At 40.1% G+C, this 24669-nt stretch overlaps 1 protein-coding gene across 1 annotated transcript in view; it reads right to left on the reverse strand.

Annotated features, from left to right (window-relative positions):
- Positions 1 to 21972, reverse strand: part of LOC143630670 (disease resistance-like protein DSC1) — a 31165-nt gene extending 9193 nt beyond the window's left edge. Inside the window, exons 1-4 of the mRNA XM_077099619.1 lie at positions 21363 to 21972; positions 20041 to 21157; positions 19487 to 19768; positions 18490 to 19401 (exon numbers count right to left, since the gene is read on the reverse strand). Coding sequence (XP_076955734.1) covers positions 18490 to 19401; positions 19487 to 19768; positions 20041 to 21157; positions 21363 to 21856 — 2805 coding nt within the window. The 5' untranslated portion in view covers positions 21857 to 21972. The remainder of the gene's footprint in view (positions 1 to 18489; positions 19402 to 19486; positions 19769 to 20040; positions 21158 to 21362) is intronic.
- Between the last annotated feature and the right edge of the window lie 2697 nt (positions 21973 to 24669).

The following is a 24669-nucleotide window of genomic DNA, read 5'->3' on the forward strand; positions in this document are numbered from 1 at the left end:
TTATCCTTAGGCGAACTTACGCTTGAAGGCGAAGTTACGCTTGAAGGCGAAGTTCATCAGGCGAACTTAATCTTGCAGGCGAAGTTATCGCGCTGCAGATCTGTTTGCCCATAACTCCTTCGTTTCTTAGCCAAATAACTCGATTTTGGTACCCACGGAATCGTATGATCAGCGCCTACAAACCCCAACCATCAAATCGGCCTAAAATCGACGTTTTAGGGGTCCGATTTGGGCAGTAAGGTTTCGGGTCCGGTTAACCCGTCAAATCCTAACCATCTTCAGTAATAATAGCTTTGTTAGATTAGTTCTTACCTTACCAACTCAGATCTATCAACAAATCTCGGGTCTCGGCTTCGAATCTAGATCGGTTAGAATGTGTGTGTTTTGAGGGTGTAAGGAGTGTGTGTTAGGGAGTTTGGTGAGAAATGAGATATTTTGGGATTTTGGGGGTATTTATATCCCTGAAATCCCATTCTCATTTAACCTATCTCAATTAACCCAAGTCCATAACCCACTTCCATTACCCGACACTAGCCCGACCCATACCAACTCCTATTCTTTTATTTATTTCCTGATAACCCGAGTAAACTTCCCATCTATTAATAAGTACTATAATTAATATTACCTTTGAAATTTCGGGATGTTACATTCAGAATCATTCATATTCCGCGCAGTGAAAACAAATCTGCCGACGCGCTGAGTAAGATGGCATCAACCAGTTTCGATCACTTTGGCAAAGATGTCAGGGTAGAAGTAATGAGCAACCCGTCGGTGGGAGCGAAGTCTGTCCTTGTAACTCATACAACCCCTTCATCATGGATAACTCCAATAATGGAATTCTTGAAGGAGGGAAAAGTACCGGACAGTCGCGCACAGGCGAGGAAGATAAGACACAAGTCGCAGAACTATGAACTGCTTGATGGTACATTATATCGACGCTCTTATCTGGGACCGCTCATGAAATGCCTAGATGCTGAGGAAGCAAGCTATGTGATCAGAGAGATACACGAAGGAATCTGTGGAATTCATGCTGGCCCGCGCATGGTGGTTGCCAAGGCAATGAGCGCAGGTTACTATTGGCCAGGCATGTACTTGGACGCTCTAAAGGAGATCCAAAAATGCAAAGCATGTCAGAGCTATGCGCCAAACACCATGCGACCAAAGAACAACTTGATTCCAGTAACCTCAGCATGGCCTTTCCACAAATGGGCAATCGACATTGTGGGTCCTCTACCGCAAGCGCCTGGGCGAGTAAAATTTTTGGTAGTGGCAGTAGATTATTTTACAAAATGGGTTGAAGCCAAGCCACTAGCAAAAATAACAGCCGAAGCGATGAAGCAGTTTATCTGGAGCCACATCATATGCCGTTTTGGCTTGCCCATGGAAATTGTGAGCGATAATGGCAAGCAATTCACGGACAAGAAGATATCCAGCTGGCTCAAGGAATTGCGCATCAACCAAATTTTCACTTCAGTTTATCACCCTCAGGGGAATGGACAAGTGGAACGCGCGAACCAAAGCTTGTTAAATAGGCTGAAGAAAAGGTTGGAGGGAGAATCCCATTCTTGGGTCGAAGAGCTACCTAATGTCCTGTGGGCACACAGGACATTAAGCAAAACCAGCAATGGCGAATCCCCGTTCAGCCTAACCTATGGAACAGAGGCAATGATTCCAGCGGAAATTGGATGCCCATCCCATAGAGTGCTCATGATGAGCAAGATTGATAACGAGCGCGAAAGAAGGTTGGATCTCAACTTACTTGAAGGGCGCAGAGAGGCGGCTATCATCAGTGAAGCCAAGTACAAGAAAAAACTGGAAAAATATTACAACCAGCATGTGAAAGAATGCCACTTCAAGAAAAATGATTTTGTCCTTCGAAACAATGAAGCTAGCCGCGCGATACCCCTAGGAAAAATGTCACCCAACTGGGAGGGACCGTATCAAATCTCAGAAGAATTGGGGAAAGGCGCATATGCTTTAAAAGATTTGAATGGAAAGAAGATCCCGCGCGCATGGAACGCGGCACAGCTTAGAAAATGTTTCATGTAAAAATGTCAAGTTTGTAATCAAGGCTTTTTAAGCCATTATAAATAATGATACGCGCTATCTTCTCTTAATGTGGATTCTATTACCTTTTGCATACATGTTTCACACTTCCCTTTATTAGTTTTGAGCAATATGACAACATTGTATTGACATCAAAATGAAATAAAACGAAGTAAAACATACATGCGCGAGCTTCAAGCTCAAACGCGTTAACGAGTCTTAACTCTAAAACGTCAGGGCCTTAGCCCAATTCTATTACCTTTTGCATACATGTTTCACACTTCCCTTTATTAATTTTGAGCAATATGACAACATTGTATTGACATCAAAATGAAATAAAACGAAGTAAAACATACATGCGCGAGCTTCAAGCTCAAACGCGTTAACGAGTCTTAACTCTAAAACGTCAGGGCCTTAGCCCAATAATGTGAGCCTTAGCTCAAATCACTCACAACATCCATCCTACATGCTGCGCAGACTGACCATAAAATACCTAAGCACAACTAAGGCAAAGTGAATGCCAAATATAGTTGTTAAGGTCTCAGGTCGAGGTCGCGCATGAAATTGTAATGGATATCTGAGTAACACATATTGACACGTAAAGGCTAAAAAACTCATAATTCCATGCGCGATAACGAAGCGCAAAAGAGGAATAATGGAAACGCCAAGTCACGTGTCAACATAATCAAGATATGGCCAAATCACTTACAATATGACAAGGATTAAGTATAATAATTTCCTTACAACCTTGTTCTTATTTCAAAGTGCAAGCATATCTTATATTCAACAAGCAAACATTCAATATAAAGAGATCAATGGGGAATGCGCAAGATGCGAAAGAGGGAAAAACAGAATTTCATTCAAAAGCATTGAAATTTACAAGTTTACAAGATGAGATACAAATTACAAATAAAAATAAAAAACATGAAGGGCTTCTCAAGTCTCCACGTCGACGTCAGCCTCTTCATAATCCTCATCATCGCCCTCAGCATCTGGCGCAGCCTGCTCCTCGTCATCTCCAAACTGACCATAGTCAAGTTGTTCATCTTGAATGGAGTCTTCTAGCACAACAGTGTCAGGAGCGGATCCTTTGGCCACGCCAGAGCCGCTAGCAACGCCAGCATTCCCCGCGCCATCATTGCCGCCGCCAGCCCCTTCGCACTCGTCAAGTAATTTCTTTAGCTCGACGAGATCGGGCTGGTCAGCAAGCGCGGATATTTGCAAATCATAAGCAAAAATATGAGTACAAAAAGACTTAGAAAATAAGTCAAGGTAATCTCATTAAGGTTAAAATACCTGCGCAAGGATGGGAATGGGAGTATTCATATACTTCTCCCCCATCGCGGCCATCTCCGCGCAGGCAGCGTCGCTCTGATAAGGGTACTCGGATGGGTTCTTCTTCAACATGCCATATTCATAACCATCCGTGAACCCTTCAGCTCGGCCCACCAAGCGCGCGGCAGCGTTGCAATCCATCACCAGGACCTGAAACTCGTATGAGTATTTCATCGCGTAAGCGCAACGAGTCATGCCCTGTGAGATCAGCCATTGGCGATCATGCGCTAGGCCAGCAACAGACGTCTCGAGGGCAGGAACCTGAGAGTTTAATAACTCAACAGTTTCCTTAGTCATTTTTAGCTCCTCTTTGTCGGACGCTGCTGCCGCTAGGACTTCTTCCTTCTCCGCCCGCGCAGCATCAAGTGCTTCCTGGCTAGACGCTGCCGTCGCCAGGGCTTCATCTTTATCGGCCTGCGCGGCCGCCAGCTCCCTCTTCAGGCGCGCAACCTCACTCTCCAGTGATGATTTTTCAGTTATAGACTGGACAAGAGCTTGGTCACGCGCCTCCGCCTCCAGTTCCAAGTCGCGCGCTCTGCGCGCGTACTTGTCCGCGTCCGCCTCCGCCGCTTGCAGCTTCTCACGCGCAGCCTGAAGCTCATGACCGCGCTTCACGAAGGCGCTGTTGGCACTGGCTCTGTTCTCACTGAGCTCTGCTTGGAGCTTTTCAGCTCTCTCGCGAGCATCAGAAAGATGCCAAGCAGACACCTTAGCCTCTTGCTTGGCTTCCGCAAGAGCATCACGTACTTTTACGTAATCAGAGCGAAGCTCTTGGGAGGCAGCAAAGAAGGCCGACCCAGCAAACATATGATCATTGAGCAGGTCGTCGCGAGCGCGGTCCTCCTGGAACCTCCTTTCAGATGGAGGCACAGCATGAGCCCAGAATTCCGCACACACACCCATGGACTGAAATGTGCTGTCTTCAGTAATAGTCCATCTCGGGCGGTAAATGTGATCGGCTTCCTGCAAGAACAAAGTAATTATCTAAGTTATCAAAACACTAAGATGGAAGTCCGCGCAGCGGAACAAAAAATAACCTATACCTGCGGGGATGAAGCAGAAAAGTCATCGCCAGCCCTACGAGAAGGCTCTGCCGCGAAACCTCGTGGCGCTGCAGGGCTGGCGCGGGCGCCAGCGGGTTCTTCAATTTCAAACTCCTCATCCTCCTCTGAAATAGGCCTCTTCTCCTGCGACCTAGAATCAAAATCAGTCTCGCAAGGAGGGCTGTGCGCAGGAGGAGGTGAGGGAGGTCTCAACGCCGCCAGGTCGGCGCGCAAAACGGCCTCCTGCTCCTTAGTAATCCCGATGAGGGGAGATTCATCGCTTGCAGGAGCAGGAGCAGAGCCAACGGCGCTGGCACCGGCGCCAGGAGTACCGCCAGCAGCTTGTACGCCAGCTACGGCTTCTATGAAAAAATCAACAAAAAGAAATGGTTCATAACTTGATCTAAAAGAAAGTCAGAAAATAAGAGCGCAATACGTACCTTGGCGCAACTGCGTTCGCGAAGCAAACATCGCCATGAAGTCCATTCTACCCTTCTTTAAGGGTAAAACGGGGGACTTCGAAGCGACTTCCGGCGCAGCCTCGGCATCTTGTTGCGCTGTCGCCGGCTCTACAATCATTTGAGTGAGCAAAGATTCATTAGTAATTCTATCAGAATCGCGCTCGTAGAGACATAAAGGATAAGCAAAGTATACCTGTCAAAGGCGCAACACCGCTTCCCTTTTCCGCAGCGCGAAGGGAGGAGGTAGTGGCACCATGCCTCAGGTGGACAGGAGGTCTGCCCACTTTTTGAGGCAGGGAAGACAAGGAAACCTTGGTGGTAAACTCCTGGGTTTTCCCAAATCCCCCCGCCTGGGTAGGAGGATCCTGAACAACAGGGGCAACATCTTTCTTCTGTTTCTTACTGGCCCCCGCGCCAGTTTTCCCCTTAGCTTTACGCTTTAGTTGGGGCGCCTCCTCCTCCTCCTCCTCTTCCGCGAGCTCCAGCTCGTAGTTTTCGAGCGCATCTACAATACACGCAACAGAAGTGTTAGCAAAATTTGGTATTATAAAGGAAAATGCATAAGTACAAAGGCTTACAAGGCGCATCGCTGTCGAAGACAAATCCCAGATCAACAGCGATGAACATGTCATCGAAGCGATCGGGGAAACCAACCTCCCCAGCGCCGAGCGCGACGGAGCCACCCTCCATGTGCTCATCATATGCGGCGTGAATATACTCCTTGGTGACTGCACAAAACAAGTTGAATGATATCAGCAAAAAGAATTATATTCGCGCAGAAGTAAAGAAATGAGATAAACTTACACAAGCCGTCGACTTGGATAACGGGCTCAAGCGCGCTGTCCGCCCACCTCTTGCTCATACCCACCCCCACCAGCGCCTCCTCACAAATTTTCTTGGCGGGGGATGGTTCAGCGGTCAACTTATTAACCCAGGCGCCAGTTGGGTTCTTGAGGACTCCCACATCCGCAGGCGCAGAAGAAATCGCGCGCATCTTCATGCGGATGGGGATCACACCAGCCCTTATATAGAAAAACCTCTCAGACCAGTCATGAAGGCTCTTGAATGAAACAGTGGAGCACTTCACCTTCTGACTGCGAGGAATGAAGGAGAACCAAGAATCTTGGATCTTGGGCTTATAAAAAAATTGAAAGCGCCGAGGGGTGGGCTCCTCGCGCTGGGATTTGCACATGAACTCAAAGTGAGTCATGCGCACAAGTCCAAACGGATGGACTTGGGATATATGAATCCCATAAAACTTAAGCAGTGCACCCACAAACCTTGTCATCGGGAGACGAAGGTTGCAGTGGGTGAAAAAATGGCTATAAAGGGATATATAGCCGGCAGGCGGGTCCGCCGCCGTTTGCCCGGCCACAGGCAACATGCAGCCAAACACAGGGAGAAATCCCTGCGAGGCGATAAGGCTGTCAAGATCAGCCTGCCTCAGTTTGCAGGGGATTTCATTCCACCTCTTCACCACCTTGGTCCTCCCTACCTCCTCCGATGAGACCTCAGCAGCCTTCTTCCCCTTGCCGGTCTTCTTCAATGTAGACATTACTAACGATTTTCTACGGCAATGGATGGGGGAGATTGTATTGTCTGAACTATCAGACATACAACTGTAAAATCGAACAAGGGAAACTTCTGAAGAACAGAAACCTAGAAGCAGAAGACGGTAATCGGAATAGAATGAAAGAAAGAAAAAGAGCTATGAATATTAAACAAGAAGATGAAGGATAAAAAAACTCTAAGGGCTGGCTTTTATAGGCCCAGGAGAGAGAAATTTTGGTGCTGAACGGGACTTCACGCGCCCCCACTCGCAGGTTTAAGCCAATACGAGCGCAACACGTGTCCCTGACACTGTGTGAGGGGACATGAAAGGAAACTATACGGCTGCTGCCAGAGTTCACGCGCCACCACTCGCAGGAACGGACCAACGCGAGCGGGACACGTGTCCCTGACAGCATGTGAGGGGACACGAAAGGCAACTGTAGCACCTCGAGCACACGAAAGGCCTGACACGTCTCCATCACTGGCCCACGTCAGCAACAACCAACCACGTACAGGGACGATTCGTTTGCAACCAAAAGGATAGAATTTCGAGCAACGATGAATAATAAGAAGAAAAATACAAAACCCCTACTAAAAGAGCAAACTATTTAGTCTAACATCTATCTTACCTCGCTCGCGCGAGACAAGACACACATTAGACTGGGGGGGCTTGAAGAGGTATGTACCCGCCTCAACACCGAGCAAGGCGGGTCAACCCACAAGATATAGACAAGAGGCTTGAAATCAAGACATTAAGAAGTCACAAAGCCAAAACCTATGCGCATGGCGCATATCACATATGCTCATGCATCACATGCTCAGGCATCATATGCCCAGGCACCACACATGCTCAGGCATCATATGCCCAGGCACACATATGCTCGCGCATCACATATGCTCACGCATATCACATATGCGCGCGGCGCATCTGCGCGCGGCGCATATCACATGCTCGTGCATATCACATCTGCACATGAAACATCTGCGCGTGAGAATAAAGAGAAGACCTCGCGCATCCTCAGGATTGGCGCATATCACACATGCACATAATCAACCTCGTCCTTATCCAAATCAGGATTAGGGCAACCTTGATTGTGCACGTCAGACAACCTTCCAGAAGGTATCTTTTTAAGGAATAAGAATATGCTGATGTTGACAGCTGCCAAATGAAAGGTGGACAACTCAGCATAACCCATGTGCTACCACGTGATTATAACCAATGAGAAAGCACCAGGTGTCCCAGAGGACACGTGGCGCAGAGCAATTGGAGGAGGCCAACAAGGCTGAGCCCAATCAGTGGAAACCCTAGCACTATAAATACAGCATCAACTCCACAAGGAGAGGGACACAATCATATCACATTCAATCATATTCAATTACATTCAATCACAGACAGTTACATCCAGTAACACAATCACACAGAGTATTCAGCTATTAAGCAATACTCTCCAGATTTCCTTACTCTGATATCATTATCTTCTCCACAAATACTTATTCTCACACCGGAGGGTTACCCCAAAGAGGACCCCTCTGTCCCTTTCTGAGGGGTAAGTTGACGGTGCTGTTCATTTTGTAGGTGGAAGAACACAGATCCAAGAAAACCATCGGTGAAATAGTATAATCACACCCGAGGAAAGTAGATCGTCTACCAGTGAGCCGATCCACGTTTCTTCAAGTTTCTTTTTAGATGATGAATTAATTGGAAAAAGGCATGAGATTACCACTATGGTGTGAAATCATATATAAAGGGTTTGATCTTTATAGCGTACAATATTTAGTTAAAAAGAAATTAAAAATAGCTATAATTGTAACTGTGTAATTGTAAGACTCTACGACGTGGATGCCGCATCAACCAAATTTTAAACATGTAACAATTATTTTGTTAAGAGTCTTGTTCTCTCTCATCTTCTTCCTTTCTTTCTCTCTCCTCTTTCTCAGTGAAAAAGGAGTTCATAGGTTGTTCGTTTAGTGTCTCTCTATTTCATGTAGAAACCTCCAAAACCTTGGTTTGTGGATTTAGTTTGTAAATCCAAACACATTGTCACGTAGGTGCATGGGAGATGCTCTTATTTTATTGAATAGTTCTACTTTTTGTTATTGTTATTTAAATCAAAGAACCGTTTAACTCTATTAATGTTTCTTTATTTGTTCAACTGCTCATCCAAATTGTATAGTTCCTTTATGCTTTTGTGTTATTTTGCTTTCCATTAATGTCTTTTATTTGCTATAATTCATTCTACAAAGCCTTTTTGCCACACTGTCAATTACCAAGTTGTTCAAATAGTTAGAAAATACATACTTTAGTTTATATTTTTGGGCCTTTTGGCAGAAGATGGCGGATTGGTGGTCATATGTACTTACATCTGGCTTTACAAGGACCGAATTGGATTTGGCTCAATGGTAGAGCACTCACTTTACAAGTGAGAGGTAAGGGGTTCAAACCTCACTATCACCAATTTATATGGGAGATATGAGGGAGCCAGGGTTCGAGTCCTGATCTCACCCGGTTTTACCGACTTCTCGCTGTCGTGCCATTTGGCGGGCGTGGGGGTCGGGTTTTATCCGGTGAATCCCTCAATAGGTGGACCGCTAGGGGCTCCGTCCGTCCGCACTAGTGGCCGGCTCGGGCTACCTTTAGCCATTGGGGGCCGCGTACGGAGTACTTGGCGTTACTTAGTTGGTCGTTCAAAAAAAATATTAAATATAAACAATAAAAATACATAGGGATCTGATATATAAACCTGTCCGGTGATTGTTCCTGTAACTAAATATAAAAAAATATCATACATTAGTATTTCAAGGACCTGTGTAAAATGATGGGTTTTTTTTTGAACGGCTATGGAAATTGGAAATGTTATATTTAGCATACTAGCAAGTTGCTAGAAAGTTGCCCCAAGCCATCAAATTACAAAAAAATAATAATAAAAAAAAAATAACATCAAAACAATTTTCAAAAATCGAAACAACACCAATCTATCCATGTAATGGAGTTTACTTTCGCCCCGATGTTTTATGAACACTGGCATATTTAGCAGCATACACAATACATTAAAAAAACCTGTGCAAATGAATAAGATCTAGCGTTGGCAGGCAGAATGTGATTGTGGCTTATTAATTAGTTCCAAACTTATTCCTGCCTCGATTGTATTATCATTCAATGTACCCGCATACCTCCTCAATTCTTCAATAATCACTGACAACTTAGCCATTTTCATCGCGACACTATCTATTTCAAGCATCATATCCTTTTTATAAGCAATAAAAGAGTCTTCCGATTGGTACTTCGCTTCACATAGAAAAGACTTAATTTTGTCCTTCACTTTAGATAGAAGGGAATCAATGCCCAAAATATCATTTTTAACCATCCGACCGATCTCCATTAGAGGATTCCCCCACGAAAACCACCGGTTTAAAAGTAACAACAAAAGAGTCAAAAGGTTTCTCTTCCATCAACCACAAGGTATTGGAATTAACCATATAAGCAACCATCACACTTAAAGCGCCTGTAATAAGTACATTTGATACTCTGGCCAAGAGCTTCACTAACTTCAATTCTGAGATCTCTTCATCAAACTGTCTTGTAAAACCAACTGCTTGCTTACACATATAAGCCGACAATTTCATAATATCACCAGAAAGCGTAAAACTTCCATCATCTTCAAAACCCGATATCATATCTTCAGAATTCTGGTAATCATCCTCTTGCCTACAGTTTACCACAACTTCCTTCAATCGCAACACTACCCCCAACCTGCTGTCCCGTTGGCCTTTCAGCAACCTTACATAATCATTGTAAAGCCAAGATACTTGAAGGCAGAATTTATGGAAGTGGTTCGCTAAATGAAACACTTGTGGATGATGCCTCCATTCTTCCTTGCATTCACTTAAGACTGTGAAACTTTCATCGGTGATTTTATGTAGAGACGTAATTGCTGTGTAGAGTTCACCTTTGGAACTGTGGCCACAGATTATTTTTATTATACTGCTGATGTTGTCAGCGATGAAGAAAGGACGGGAGAGGAGGCTTGAATCATCAGCTCCTCCTGCAACTCCTTCACAAGCACGTACATACCACTCTAAATTAGTGTTAATTAGAGATAAAGTAGCTCGATGCAGAATGACCATCGCCTCCTCGCTCACAGGATTTTTATAACTGCGTGGCTCTTCATTGGCCACCATAAACCTAACTCCAGTAACAGACAACTCCAAACTACTATTTACAATAAATTGATTCAAAGTACTCCCTACCTCCCTTATATCAAGGCTATACAGATGAGCATGCCTACGCATATCTTCAATGGTCCCTGCGATGTCATCCGTCATCTTCTCAAGCTTATTTATTACAATCATCATCTCCTTCTCATTCTCCCGAGCAAAAGAAGCAAGCGGAGCCATCTTCTTCTTCAGTTCTTGTACAACAGCTGCACAACCTAAAAAGTCTCAAATACGCAACTCTGTTCCGTAACTTTCCATGGAAGGGAACAATCTATCACTCTTTGTTACAAAACTATGGAGCATGTCCAACCACACAGAATACGAACTTGCACCTTTCATCTCTTGCAATTGCTCGTCAGTGCAGATATATGTAACCAGAATACTGAAAATGCATGCGGTTGTCATACTTGATACTTTCACCAACGTTATCGTTGACTTGCACTTTTCGATGCTTTGGATCTCTTCATTTAAGTGTCTTAAAAAAGCAACTGTTTGCATAAATATACATGTAAATGATGTGAGAAAACTATCAAAAAATATAGTTGGAAGACGGGGTGCTGGTTTAGGGTGGAGTTGGAAGGGTCTTTTTTTTCTTTTTTTAATTCTTTTAGGTTTATATCTATCTTTTCTAATAACAAGACTATAAGAGTATTTTGGTCAATCATGAGAAGTTAGCTATTAAGTTATAACGATCCATGTCTTATGGATTGAAATAGTAAGAAAATGAAAGCCATGCATGGAGGGTACTTGGGTAGTAGGAAAAAAATATAGAGACTGAAATTAAAATTATCGACGAGCGACATGTGCGATCTCTAAATTATTACAATTTCCATGCACACATTTATACCTTATAAATTTTTTCTTTAGAGGTATTTTACTTAGCACATGGGCAGATTGACATTGAGTACCCAGTCAACAAAAGAATAGTAGTGCAAATATATACATAACATGCAATAGGACAGGTATTTCAGAAACAAACATCACCTAAGTTCACATAATCCAAGACGCACAAATTTGAAAAATCTCTTCCTTATGAGGAACGGACGTATATAGCAGCAAACAACATATCGAAATTTATTGTATCTCGAACCTCGTCAGTGAAATCAACCCAACTTAATGTTGTCCAGCGTATGTTTGAGTTTGATAGGCAGTGAGGGATTGTGGCTTATTAAATCCAAACTTTTTCCTGCCTTGATTATATCATGACTACATTCATGAGCATGCCTACTCATAACTTCAACAGTCAAGAATAATTTATTGATTTTCCGCAGAAGCTCATCAATTACAGTACTCAAAGACTTTCTATTAGAAGAGGCCAATATGTACTTCACATATTTTGAAATACAATAAATGTCAACAAAATCCTCTATAACCAACTTTTTATCCATCCATAAACGACTTGGATACTTCCATGAAAAGCTTCGGATTAAATGTAACCACACACTAGTCAAAGTTCCCCCTTCCGTCCACTGCAAGGAACTGGGATCAACCATATAAGCAACCATCACACTCAAAACGCCTGCAATAAGTCCGCTTGATGCTTTGGCCAATACCTTCACTGACTTCAGCTCCTGGATCTCTTCATCGAACTGTCTTGTAAAACCAACTGCCTGCTTACATATATATGCTAATGATTTCTTGAAATCATCAGACAATGTAAATCTTCCATCATCATTAAGATGCAACAACATATGCTCTTCATAATTCAGGAGATCATCACCTTGTGTACAGTTAACCACAAATTCCTTCATTCTCAAGGCTATACTCAACCAGCTGCTGTCACATTGGCCTTTCAGCAATCTTACAAAATCATAGTACAGTTGGTATGTTTGAAGGCAGAGCTTATGGTAGTCATACACTAAATGAAACAACTGTGGATGATGCCTCCAATCTTCCTTGCATTCACTTAAGACCTTGAAAGCTTCTTGGTTGATTGCATGTACATGTGAAATTGCATTACGGATGTCATCCAGAGAACTTCCTCTTACCGAAGGGTCACATATCATATTTATTATACTTCTGGTGTTGACATTAAAGGGGCGGAGGCGTGAATCAGAAGCTTCTTCACAAGCATGCATATACCATTGTAAATCAGTGAGGGTTAGAGATAACGTTACTCGACACATAATGGTCATCACCTCGTTCACAGGATTTTCAGATTGTTCCTCATTGGACGGAATAAACTGAAGTCCAGTAACAAACAACTGTAGATTACTATCTACAATAAATTGATTCAAACTAATTCCTGCCTCCCTTATATCAACGCTATATAGATGTGCATGCCTACGCATATCTTCAATAGTCACTGAGATGTTATCAGTCATCTTCCCAAGCTTATTTATCACAATCATCATCTCCTCCTCGTTCTCACGAGTAAAAGAAGTAAACCGAGCCATCTTCATCTTTAATTTTTGTACAACAACTGCACTACCTGAAAGCTCCCAGATACGTAACTCCCTTCCATAACTTCTAATGCTAGGGAACCCTTCATAACTCTTGCTCAAAAGTTTATGGGTCAAATCCAACCACATAGAATATGAACTTGCATCTTTCATCAATTGTGATAGTTCGTCAGTATGTGTATAGGTAGCCAGAATACTGAAAATGCATGCGATTGTTATACTTGATGCTTTCACCAGCGTTATCATTGACTTGCACTTTTTGATGTCTTGGATCTTGTCATTTAAGTGTTTTGAAAAAACAACCGTTCGGATACAGATAAATGCAAATGATGTGATAAAATTATCACAAAATCTGATACCGCTAGCAGCTTCTAGATCATTCAGCTGTTCTAGCATCTCTCTATAACTGTAATTGTCGTCCATTCTACTTTTTGCCACAAGTTGCTCCAATGCCAACTTTACACCCAACCAGCAGTCAGATGCATTTTTCAACAACCTCAAAAAATCATTGTAAAGTTCAGAAGTTTCATGGATGATTCGATAGTAGTCATAAAACAAAGGAAACAACTCTGTATGATCCCATTCTTCTTTGCATTTGCTTAAAACTTCTTGGTTCATTTCAATTAAGCATTTAACGATTTCATGCATGTCAACCAAGGTGTACTGTTGTTTTCTGTAGTCACAGATGAATTTTATACTCTTGGTGAAGTCATGGTTGATAGAAGAGTGACAGGAACGGAGGAACGTAACAGCCTCACAAGCACCTATATGCCTTAGCAGTTCAGAGTGAGGAGATAAAATCTGTGTAACCACGAAGGCCTCCAACCTAGTGGTTGAATCTTTAGATTTTTTCAGCTGCAAAATGTCTTCCTGGCGGATAATACGGACTCCAAAGGTAGTAACTTGTACTTTACAATCTGCAATAAAAATTCCAGCAAGAAACTAATTTTTATAATGCTGCATATACTAAGAGAGACCAAAGGCCAGCCATTTTTCTTTTAGTGAAAACCTTTACACTAAATATGTGTGATAGGTTTTTCGTGGGCTTGATCGCTTATAGATCAAGTCTTCTAACTAAGTGTTTAAGGTAATCAGTTCCATTAATGTTCTTTATTTCTTCTTTAGCTATTTCCCAGTTGTTGATCTTTTAAGGCTTTAGACCTTTCATTCTGAAAGCAGGAACTAAATGTTATTGAAGTTAATTCAAACTTGTAGAAGTGTGCTATGCATGTGGATTCAAACGGCTAGGTGATCTTTTAAGGTTTTAGACCTTTCATTCTGAAAGCAAGAACTAAATGTTATTGAAGTTAATTCAAACTCGTAGAAGTGTGCTATGCATGTGGATTCGAACGGCTAGGAAGCTTTCTCAAGCACGTGATGTCGAACGGGTTTTTAGGACTGATTATTTGAATAAAGTTTATTAACTAGTTATTTAGGTGAAATCAGTCTTATGTTTCTGTTCACTATTCAGTCCTTTATTTTCCCCATTTAAGAGTCTGACATGTTACCAATTCGATATGCAGTTCAATAATAAAAGATTTAAGCTTCTGGTCATTCATCTGTGTTCAACATTCCAAGTGTTGTGGGAGTGTTCTTATGCCAACATTGTGGTATCAGAACCCAACATCTAATCTGTAAATACTTGCGAGAACCCTTCAACTGCATCCGATAGAACCCACAAATCAACTACCAAATGCACCAAACCACATTCCTGGACTTAAAGGAGAGGGTTACGAATACTAGAGCATTCAAATAGGGAGTATTCTTCAGTCTCGAGACCCATGGGCCATGGAAACCTGTCGATACTCGTTTCATTGAAAAAGATGCAGATCAGACACATGTTAAAGCACCCAGGAAGAAAGCTACTCATGCTATGACCATCACTGTGCAGGATGTGCATGATTAGCTCTTTTCCAGAATTGCTGCTGCTGCTACAGTCAAAGAGACATGGGATATCTTGAAAGTCGAGTTCAAGGAGACTCGAAAGTTAAAGCCATTAAGTTATAAGGTCTCCAGAGAAAGTTAAGAATTTCTCCATGAAGGAAGAAGAAATGATTGGTGGCTAACTTTCGTGAGTCATGGCCAGAGTCGGCCAGAAAAGATCGTATGGTGAAGTGGTACCTGATCAAAAGCTGTAGAAAAAATTCTACGCGATCTCACCCCCGAGTTTGACATAGTTGATTACATTGTTCCCTCTATTGAAGTATCTCATGAATGCCATCGCCCGCACAGGTGAAACTAATGGGATCTCTTCAATCTCAAAAGAAACAAATCAACAGCTGATCTAAGAAATCTGAGAAACTAGATAAACAAGCCATTGAAAAGGCTAAAGGCTACTCTAAACAACAGGATATAGATTTCCAAGAAACAATTGCACCAGTTGCTCGTTTTGGATCTATAAAGATTGTTTTGGCAGTTGCAGCCCAGTAGGACGGCATTTACATCAATAATGATATACACCGGACCAGGCGAAACGGATAAAAAAGAAACGGACAGAAATTGGATAGATCTAATGCCCGTTTGTGATACAGAAATCACCACACAAACGAACAATAGGGCAATGACACCCAACCGGAGATACAGACACACCACTACGGTTAGATAATCGGGTCTAAGATCACCACCCAACGCGCCGCGGTTGAGCTAGCATAGACGAATCAACTTTAACTCAAGATCCATTGAGATAAAATTAACATAAAAAAAATTCATTCAGCAAACTCTCTCTCTAACATCTTCAAAGTTCCACACAAAAACAGAAAAGAAATTAAACTGCCACTACCCATGTCATAAAACAAAAGGTACAACTTAAAAAAACATTACTAGAAACTGCAATATATCATGGAACAAAATTAAAATGCTGATTGTGTACTTGCATAAGAGCCTTTAATCGTCACCATGAATATTTGACCCGACCCGGTTCGGGCGAAATAAGATGTAAAGTCAACATTCCAAAATGGAGACTTAACTGAAGAGATCTATGCCCAACAACCAGAAAGGTTCAAGACAGAAGGCAAAGAAGAAAAAGTGAACAGGTTAAAGAAGACTCTACATGGGTTAAAAATATGCGCGTAAGGGCCTGGTATGTGAAGACTGATGGTTACTGACGGCACAGGATTCTAAATCACAGAAAACAACACAGCTTTTGTATAATGAGACTGAAATAACAAATTACAAACCAGACCCTATTAAATAGACCCTTAATGACCAAGCAACCCTAGTGACTCTTGATAGGAAACTAAATCAACCAAACCTCTACTTACTGAGCACTTAAACAATAGCAATTAAAAAAACATACCAAAAGACTTAACCACCCCTAAACCTTATTCTGAAATTGCCAAATCCTAAACAAAAACAACATGCTCCAAACTTTGAACGGCCCAAACATTGACTCGTGACCCATTCGGTTATATGTGAACATCTTCACTGATCATGGTTATATCTAGAATGACGATGAGCCTACCTTGTATGTCAAACACGTTGGAACTAAAGATATGATGTCTATATGTTTATATGTGGATGATATTATTTATATAAGCACTATGCTAATTACAGACTTTAAGAAAGGACTGAAGCAGTTTGAAATGACAGACATGGATTGTTGTTGAACATAAAACAAACCAATCAAGACATCTTTCTTTCACGAGAAAAGTATGCAAAGAGTTTGTTTTCCAAGTTTGGAATGAAGGAGTGCAAGGTTGATGACACTCCCATGAACACCAATGACAAACTACAGCTTGATGACAAATCTGACAAGACTAATAAACATCTAAGTTACATTCCAGTGCAGCTAGAATAATTATGTGGTATATTGGAGCTCAAAAAGTCAGCATACAGTTGCATTGTCAAGAACGGAAACTGGTATATTGCTTCTACAGCAGCAACATGCTAAGCTATTTGGATTAGGAGGATTCTTAAGAAGTTGGGGTTGAAACAACTAAAGGCCACTACTACTTACGGTGATAATAAGTCTGCAAGCACTTAATCAAAGAATCCCATATTGCACAGACGATCAAAGTATATATAACTAAAATATCATTTTATCTGAGAAATGGTGGCTCAAGAGCAATTTAACTTAAAAGCCTTGAAGTACAACTGTTCAATTGGATATGCAAACCAAGGCATTTATCGAAATTTTTTTGTGTAAATTCAAATGATGTTATCTCATTAGTAGCTTTGAGATCATTAAGCTGTTCGAGCATCTCTCTATAACTGTAATCATTTTATGTTCTACTTGTTGTCACAATTTGCCCCAATGCCAACTTTACACCCAACTAGCAGTCAGATGCATCTTTCAGCGACCTTAAAAATCATTGTAAAGTTCAGAAGTTTCATGGAAGATTAGGCAGTAGTCATAAACAAAAGAAAACAACTTTGTACGCCTTGATTCTTCTTTGCATTCACTTAAAATTTTCCGGCTGATTTTAATTACGCATTTAACAAATTTACGCATGTCATCAAAGGTGTACTATTGTTTTCCATAGTCACAAATGAATGTTATACGCCTAGTGAGGTCAATATTGATAGAAGAGTGACAGGAAAGAAGGATTGTAACAAGATCGGAGGGAGGAGATAACGTAGTCAAATATAATTCACAATCTATTATAAGCTTTATTCAGTCTTTTAGTATTAGGCATCTAACGATTGGATGCATATCAGATACTGCTTAGAGATTCTAACATTCCACCAAGAAGAAACTTTTTACTATGCTACATATACTCAAGGAGACTATAGGGCACCCATTCTTCTTTGGCTCAAAACCTATTGCACTAAATATGTCTGGTAGATTTTCTGTGGGCTTAATTAGTCTGCTAGGTGTCTCTATGGATGCTACTAATACCCATATTTACTCCTAATCTTTAGTACAGAAATGCCTTAAATACCTTTTATGTGACAAATACAGTTAAGCTGTTACTAACCTTGTGGCTCCACGCTAAATGTAAACATAAAGTTGTTCTTTTGACTTGAATCCACAATTCTTTGAAAGTCGTCTGCTCTAGACCAATAGAAAACCAACTGGTTCTCCAATCCGGCTGTCAAGAAGCTTATGGGGACAGGAATCCGCCAATGGTTTTCACCAACATGAACATGAGCTGTTACCACATATTTAGTTTCCATAGCAGCATCAATGTGGTGTAAAGCTACAACAGCACATATGGCAACTCCAATCCATGGGCCTTCAAGGGTCAAACTTCCATCAGCTCTTAGCCGCTTGAAATTGAATGGAATTATACTTCCAGCGCCAACTAATTCAAATACAGCTTCTGGTATTGTCCAATATTGCGATCGTAACTGCAAAAATAAAATAAAAAATTATAAAAATGAAAGTAGCAGACGAGATGGGGGCAAATGTCAGCTTGCAGTTCAAGCTACTAGAACTAAAGATGGCCCAATTCATACACACAAACATGAGAGAGAGAGAGAGAGAGAGAGAGAGACCTGAAGGTAACCATTCAATATTCTTTCTGCCAGATGACCACCACTTTCATTCTCTGCTACTTTAGGGCAGTTCAAACAGGACACAATTGGACTAGTATTGTTGCTTGCGGCATGAAATTTAGACACATCAACCCTTGTTTCTGAGATAATGTAATTGTATCTCATCTGAAGCCCATAAAGAGTGTCTTCATTTACTACCGAAAGTTTTGGTAGTGACTGAAGCCTCTTGCAATTATTCAAACAAAGCATTCTCAGATTTGAGAGGAGACTGATGTTAGCGGGAATAAAAGCTAAATCATTACCAGATAGATCCAAGTTTACTAACCGATTTAACAAACCAATACAATCAGGAACCACAGATAGATTACAATAACTTAAGTCAAGTTCCCTAATACCAGATAACACATTCATCTTTGAAAAAAGAAAACCTCTGCCTTGGGATGAATGCTGACATCTATGGATACGTAGGAGTCTTAACCTTTTCAGGTAACGGATGGACGAGGGAATCTCTTGTATAGAAGTTTCGCTTGCATCAAGCTTCCTCAAATTACACAATTTTCCCATGCTTTCTGGTAAGTTCTTGATGTTAGTTCCATCTACATACAGATGCTCTAAGCATTTCATGTTATCTCCGAACTCAGGAACATATTCAAGATTTGAGCAGCCGGAGAGAATAAGTGTCATAAGAGCTTCCATTTCCATTTTTCTTCTGCCAAGGTTCTGAAGATGAGTACACCCACTGAGATTTACGAATTCTAGCCTTTTGTGAGAGAGAACTGATCCGTGTAGCTCTTTCAGTTTTGTGCAGCCTTTAAGGCTTAATTTCACAAGCTTTGGTGCTGATGACAAGTCAGGTATTTTGGTCAATTCCATTGAGAAACTAAGATCAATAGATCTCAAATTAGGCAGATCCTGTAAAGCGGAAAAAAAACATTGTAAGATTTCTAGCTTGTGTTTACTTCAAATCACGATTCACGACTATACGGACAATACTTACAAAACTTTTTTCCCATAGCGTTTCAAGTTGGCCACAACGCATTTCAAGTTGAAAAATATGTTTAGGTTCAAACATTGGAGGCAAGGACTTCAATGAACAACCATACCATTCCAGAATTCGAAGATCATTAGAAAGATAACTAAGACCTTGAGGAAAGTGTATATTACTGATTCTGAGAAATTTTAGTTTTCTCATCTTTGAAAAACAGGATGAATCATCAATGCAATCATCCACTTTAACTTTATGTGACTCCAGGTTAATAATTTCAATTGTTCTTGATTCCTGGTATAAACAAACACAACATAATGAGTCATCTAATTCTTTCACTTTGTTGTACTAGATGTCAAAAATGAGTTGCCCATTATAAGTATTACAGCAAAAATATTTGAGCTATAACAAAAACAAAGGCATTCCAACTTTAAATTTGAAAAATGATATACGCTTCAGTTTGCATGATCAAAATTATTAAACTGTAGAGAATTCACTTTGCGTTTTAAAGTTTCTTTCAAAATGATAACAATGTTACGGATTTTGTAGAGAGCCATTAAGCAAACCTTTGGTTTGGATGATAGAATATCCAAAACATCGTGATGACACTTGATTGCAATTAGTTTTCCATTGCATTGTTGTGATTCCCTATGAAGAATTTCCCAGCACATTTGTTGGAGGAGATCATGCATCCCCACACAATCATCAAATTTAATTGTAATAAGAAACTTGTTTATAAGATCAGTAATTCCACTCTCTGAGTGCATGCCAGTATCGGTTAGTATATCTGCAACCAATTCTTTGTCTCTCCCTTTCAAGAAACACGCGATATACATGAAGATAAGCTGCTGATGCCTATCTAATCTAACATAGCCTACTTCAAGTCTCCGAAGAACTTCTTTATGTTGATATTCTTGAACTTTCTTCAATATGTCTTTCCAATAGTTTTCCTCTTTTCCACATAGTAGAGAACCATAAACAGAAAGGGCTATTGGAAGACCGCCAGCAAACTTCACAATATCATCAGACAACTTTTCGTAACCATGGGTACGATGTCCATCTCGAAATGCTGACTGACAAAAGAGTCTAAGAGCTTCTTCACCATTCAATTCTTCACACATAAAAGTTTCATTTACTCCATACGCATTCAGCAAATCTGCATTTGTTGTTGTTACTATGATTCTGGAGCCGGGTCCAAACCATTCACGCCCACCAGCCAAATACAAAAACTGGTCTGCATGATTCACATCATCCAAGACGATAATAACCTTTAAATCACGAAGCTCTGTCATCAACAAAGTTTGCCCGTGTTTAACACTTCTTACGGGTATGCTTTCATTTTTTAAGACATCATCAAGGATTTTTTGTTGTAACTTGCATAAATCACTGTTATGGTCCTTTGAGATGTCCTTGATGTTTTCAATAAAACTACTTTCTTGGAATGTATTTCGAATGCACTCAAAGACAACTTCAGCCAAAGTAGTCTTCCCAATCCCACTCATCCCACAAATCCCTATGAAACGCACTTCACTAGATTCAGTGTTTAAGATTCTAATCACCTCATTTACTCGAGGTTCAATTCCCACTAGACCTTTGGTAAGATGACTAAGATCTACTGGTGATGCATCGTGCATATCCTGCAAGATTCTCTTTAAGATTTCACTAACAATTTCTGATTCATTCCTGCAAATAGTTGAAAGAATCAAGTCAATTCCATATTTGCATTATGACACTTTACTTCTATCCACTTTGGGAAACGACAAAACTTATAGATTAACTTGAGGAAGTTTGAAAATCATTCACATGCTTATTATAGATAAGTAATTTACATATTTGAACACACCATAAGTTCATTTGTAATATATATGTTAATAAGATAACCACCTACTTGTCTGGTGTCACGTGGAATCCTTTGATAAGCCCGACTTTTGTAAAAGCAGATCGCCATGTTCCTACCTTCTGTGGTGAGATTCCAGGATCTTTTTCATGGTTGGCAAAGCCTTGTTCGAAACAATTTCTTTGATGGCGTACATCAGAGGGAGACACATGGTAGAAAACAGGAATAACAATCAGCTTTCGTTGCTCCATGCAATCAACAACTTTTGTGATTTCCTCCAAACACCATTTAGACGTTGCAAATTCGCTCGATAAAATCACTACAGCAAATCTTGATGCTTCTATAGCCTCTAAGAGCGCGGGAGCAATGAAATTTCCAATCTCAAGTGACCTATCATCTTTATAGGTTCTGATGCGTTTTCGAATCAAGGCATCGTATAAATGGCTGGTGAAACCAGTGCGAGTGTCCTCCCCTCGGAAGCTCAAGAAAACATCATAACCCTGTGATACACTTGTAGTTGTTGATGACGATGCATATGACACCATCTCGATAGCTCACTGTAATCAAATAATATAAATGAAATTATGAATTATTATACATGGAATGACAAAAACGTGTAGACTCTGTACACATTGCACAGGATGAAATACTTTACATATTAAAAGAGTCTACAGAGCTTTTAAAAGTGCATACGACATAGGCATATAAACGAACACGAACGTATAGTCGAGCACATTTTTCTGTTCGTGTTCGTTCGTTTAAAATCAAAGTGAACAGTTCACTACGAACATAAACAAAAAAACTTAAAACAAACATAAATGAGCACAAACGAACAAGCCTAATGCATCACAATTTACCCAAAAACACAACAAAATTAGTTGTTTAAATTTACATGATTGATTCAAAATATCCATCACGATTAGTGGTTTAAATGAGCACGTAGTATGATTAAAAGAGCTTCTAACAATGTTTGTGTTTGCTCGTTTAACTAAATAAACGAACTTCCGGCCGAACAGTTCATGAACAATCGGTTCATTTACAGAAAAAATAACAAAAACGGAGGCTTAATTGCAGTAATTAGGCATTTTGGCCAAATAAAAACAACCCTAAAGATAATCTAATCTGATTGAAAGTAAAGTAGTGATTGATTACCTAACATAACATACTAGCTAACATAATCTGTTAGCAATCAAACATACAGAAACAATAATAATAATAATAATAATAATAATAATAATAATAATACAGCAAGCATATATGAAAACTGACCGTGGGTGTTGTGGTCAGTGCAATTGAATCGTTCCGGCGAAGAAGATTGTGAGGTTTTAACAACTACCGTTGAAGTTGACTTCTTCATGATTTATTATTATTATTATTATTATTAATTAGTAAACTAAAGACGTCGTAATCGGCTGAGACGTGCAAGATGTTGAAATTTTAGTTAGGTTTATTTGGATCTACGTCGGTTCGGATGGGTTTTCGGGTAAACAAGGTTTATGACGAATCGGGTCAGATCCGATCCTAATTCCTAAATGTGATTAAATAAAGGATGATGATGTTGTCTTACGTCATATATCTTTTGTTAAGTGTAACACCCCAACCTGGAACGGGCTAACGTGTCACTATTACAGATATCAAATCAACGATACACTTCAAAATACAACAAAAATCAACGCAGCCTATGTCATATTATTAAACCAAAATGAATTAACTTTTAATAAGCTTGAACTTCATTAGCCTCTCTCATCACTAATTTCCCTGATTACCTGTGAACCAATAAGAAAACACAAACAAAGAAAACATGGCTGAGCCAAAAATTGCCCAGTAACGGATACAACAATAGTAAATGTAAAGACGAACTTACGAAAAAGCAAATATACGTAGTGAACTGAAACTTAACTAAGTTGACACCAAAAACAGATTCGAATATAAACTCGGAACCAACACCAAATCATAAACAGACGCTTACCAAAGTCCGATATACGATCAGAACATAATCAGGGGTATATATATAACCATATTAAAACATATCAGAACTATAACAGAAGCATATACATATACTAAACTTAACAACTTGTGATATAATAATAATAATAATAAACATATACAGAAACAGATGCAGAAACATATATCAAACTACACGACAATAACATATCCATAAAATAAGTCGTGTACACTGAATTACACAGAGCCAGAAACAAAAACAGAGGGGTACACAGCTAGCTAGTCTATGCACCAAGGAGACGGTGTGGGTGGCGTGCACACATTGTTCCATCTCAAACAGAAGTCAGGAGTCAGGAGTCGGAGCTAAGATCGATCTATACGCCTCTAAGTGGCCAAGGTACTACATGAGTACTTTCAGAGACGCCGTGAACTTTGATTACGCACTGTCACGATAAGTGCCATGTCGTTGACGCTCCAACGACAAGTCAGAAATTGCTCGGGTAACAAAGTACTAAAACTAAAACATATAACTAAAATATATTATATTAAAATAACTGAACTCAAAATATAACTTTCGCGTAACAAAAATCCGTACTACAAAGTAACGGAATAAAGTCAATACTATAAGTAAACGAAAACAGAAACCGTAACGAAGTAACGGAATATAATTTATACTATGAGTGACAGAAACCAGAAACCGTACTACCAAGTAACAGAATATAATTAATACTAAGAGTAACAAAAACAGAAACCGTACTACGAAGTAACAAGAAACAGAATCCGTACTATGAAGTAACGAAATAGAGTTAATATACTATGACTAAAAGTAAACGGAAACCGTACTACCAAGTAACAGAATATAATTAATACTAAGAGGAAACAAAGACGGAAACCGTACCTTAGTTGTTAAGCAAAAGTAACAAATTGGCTAGTCTTCAAAAATATTTAAGAACCTACGATTTGTTTACATTTTAATGTAGATATACGAACATAATTACGATGGATGATTCGTTGATTTTTCCCGGGAGAATCCATAAGAAAACTTGTTTAACCATTGGCTTGTTTCGGTGGTTTTTTTTTTTTTTTTTTTAAATATCGTTAGAGCTACCAAAATAAGTACTATGTAAATGTTGAATTTTAAATCTCTAGTTCATTATAAAGGAAATAATCTGGAATAAAGTAACTAATCTTGAAATAATATTAAAACTAGAAAAACTCTTCCATTTGATTAAGCATTACATGTAAATTTTTGTAGCACTTTATATAACAATATAACTTTAAACATGCACATGCAGTAAACAACAAAACCATATGCTTGTAATATTTGATGTGAATTAGAATAAGGCAAACCAACAGAGGCTATTGATTTTCTTTCCCTTATACCATGCATGCGTGGTTTATATTATAAATTTTA

This window comes from Bidens hawaiensis, unplaced genomic scaffold, assembly GCF_021521415.1.
Source record: "Bidens hawaiensis isolate Kalapana, Puna unplaced genomic scaffold, B.hawaiensis_p1.1 tig00005780_1, whole genome shotgun sequence".
Classification (NCBI taxonomy): domain Eukaryota; kingdom Viridiplantae; phylum Streptophyta; class Magnoliopsida; order Asterales; family Asteraceae; genus Bidens; species Bidens hawaiensis.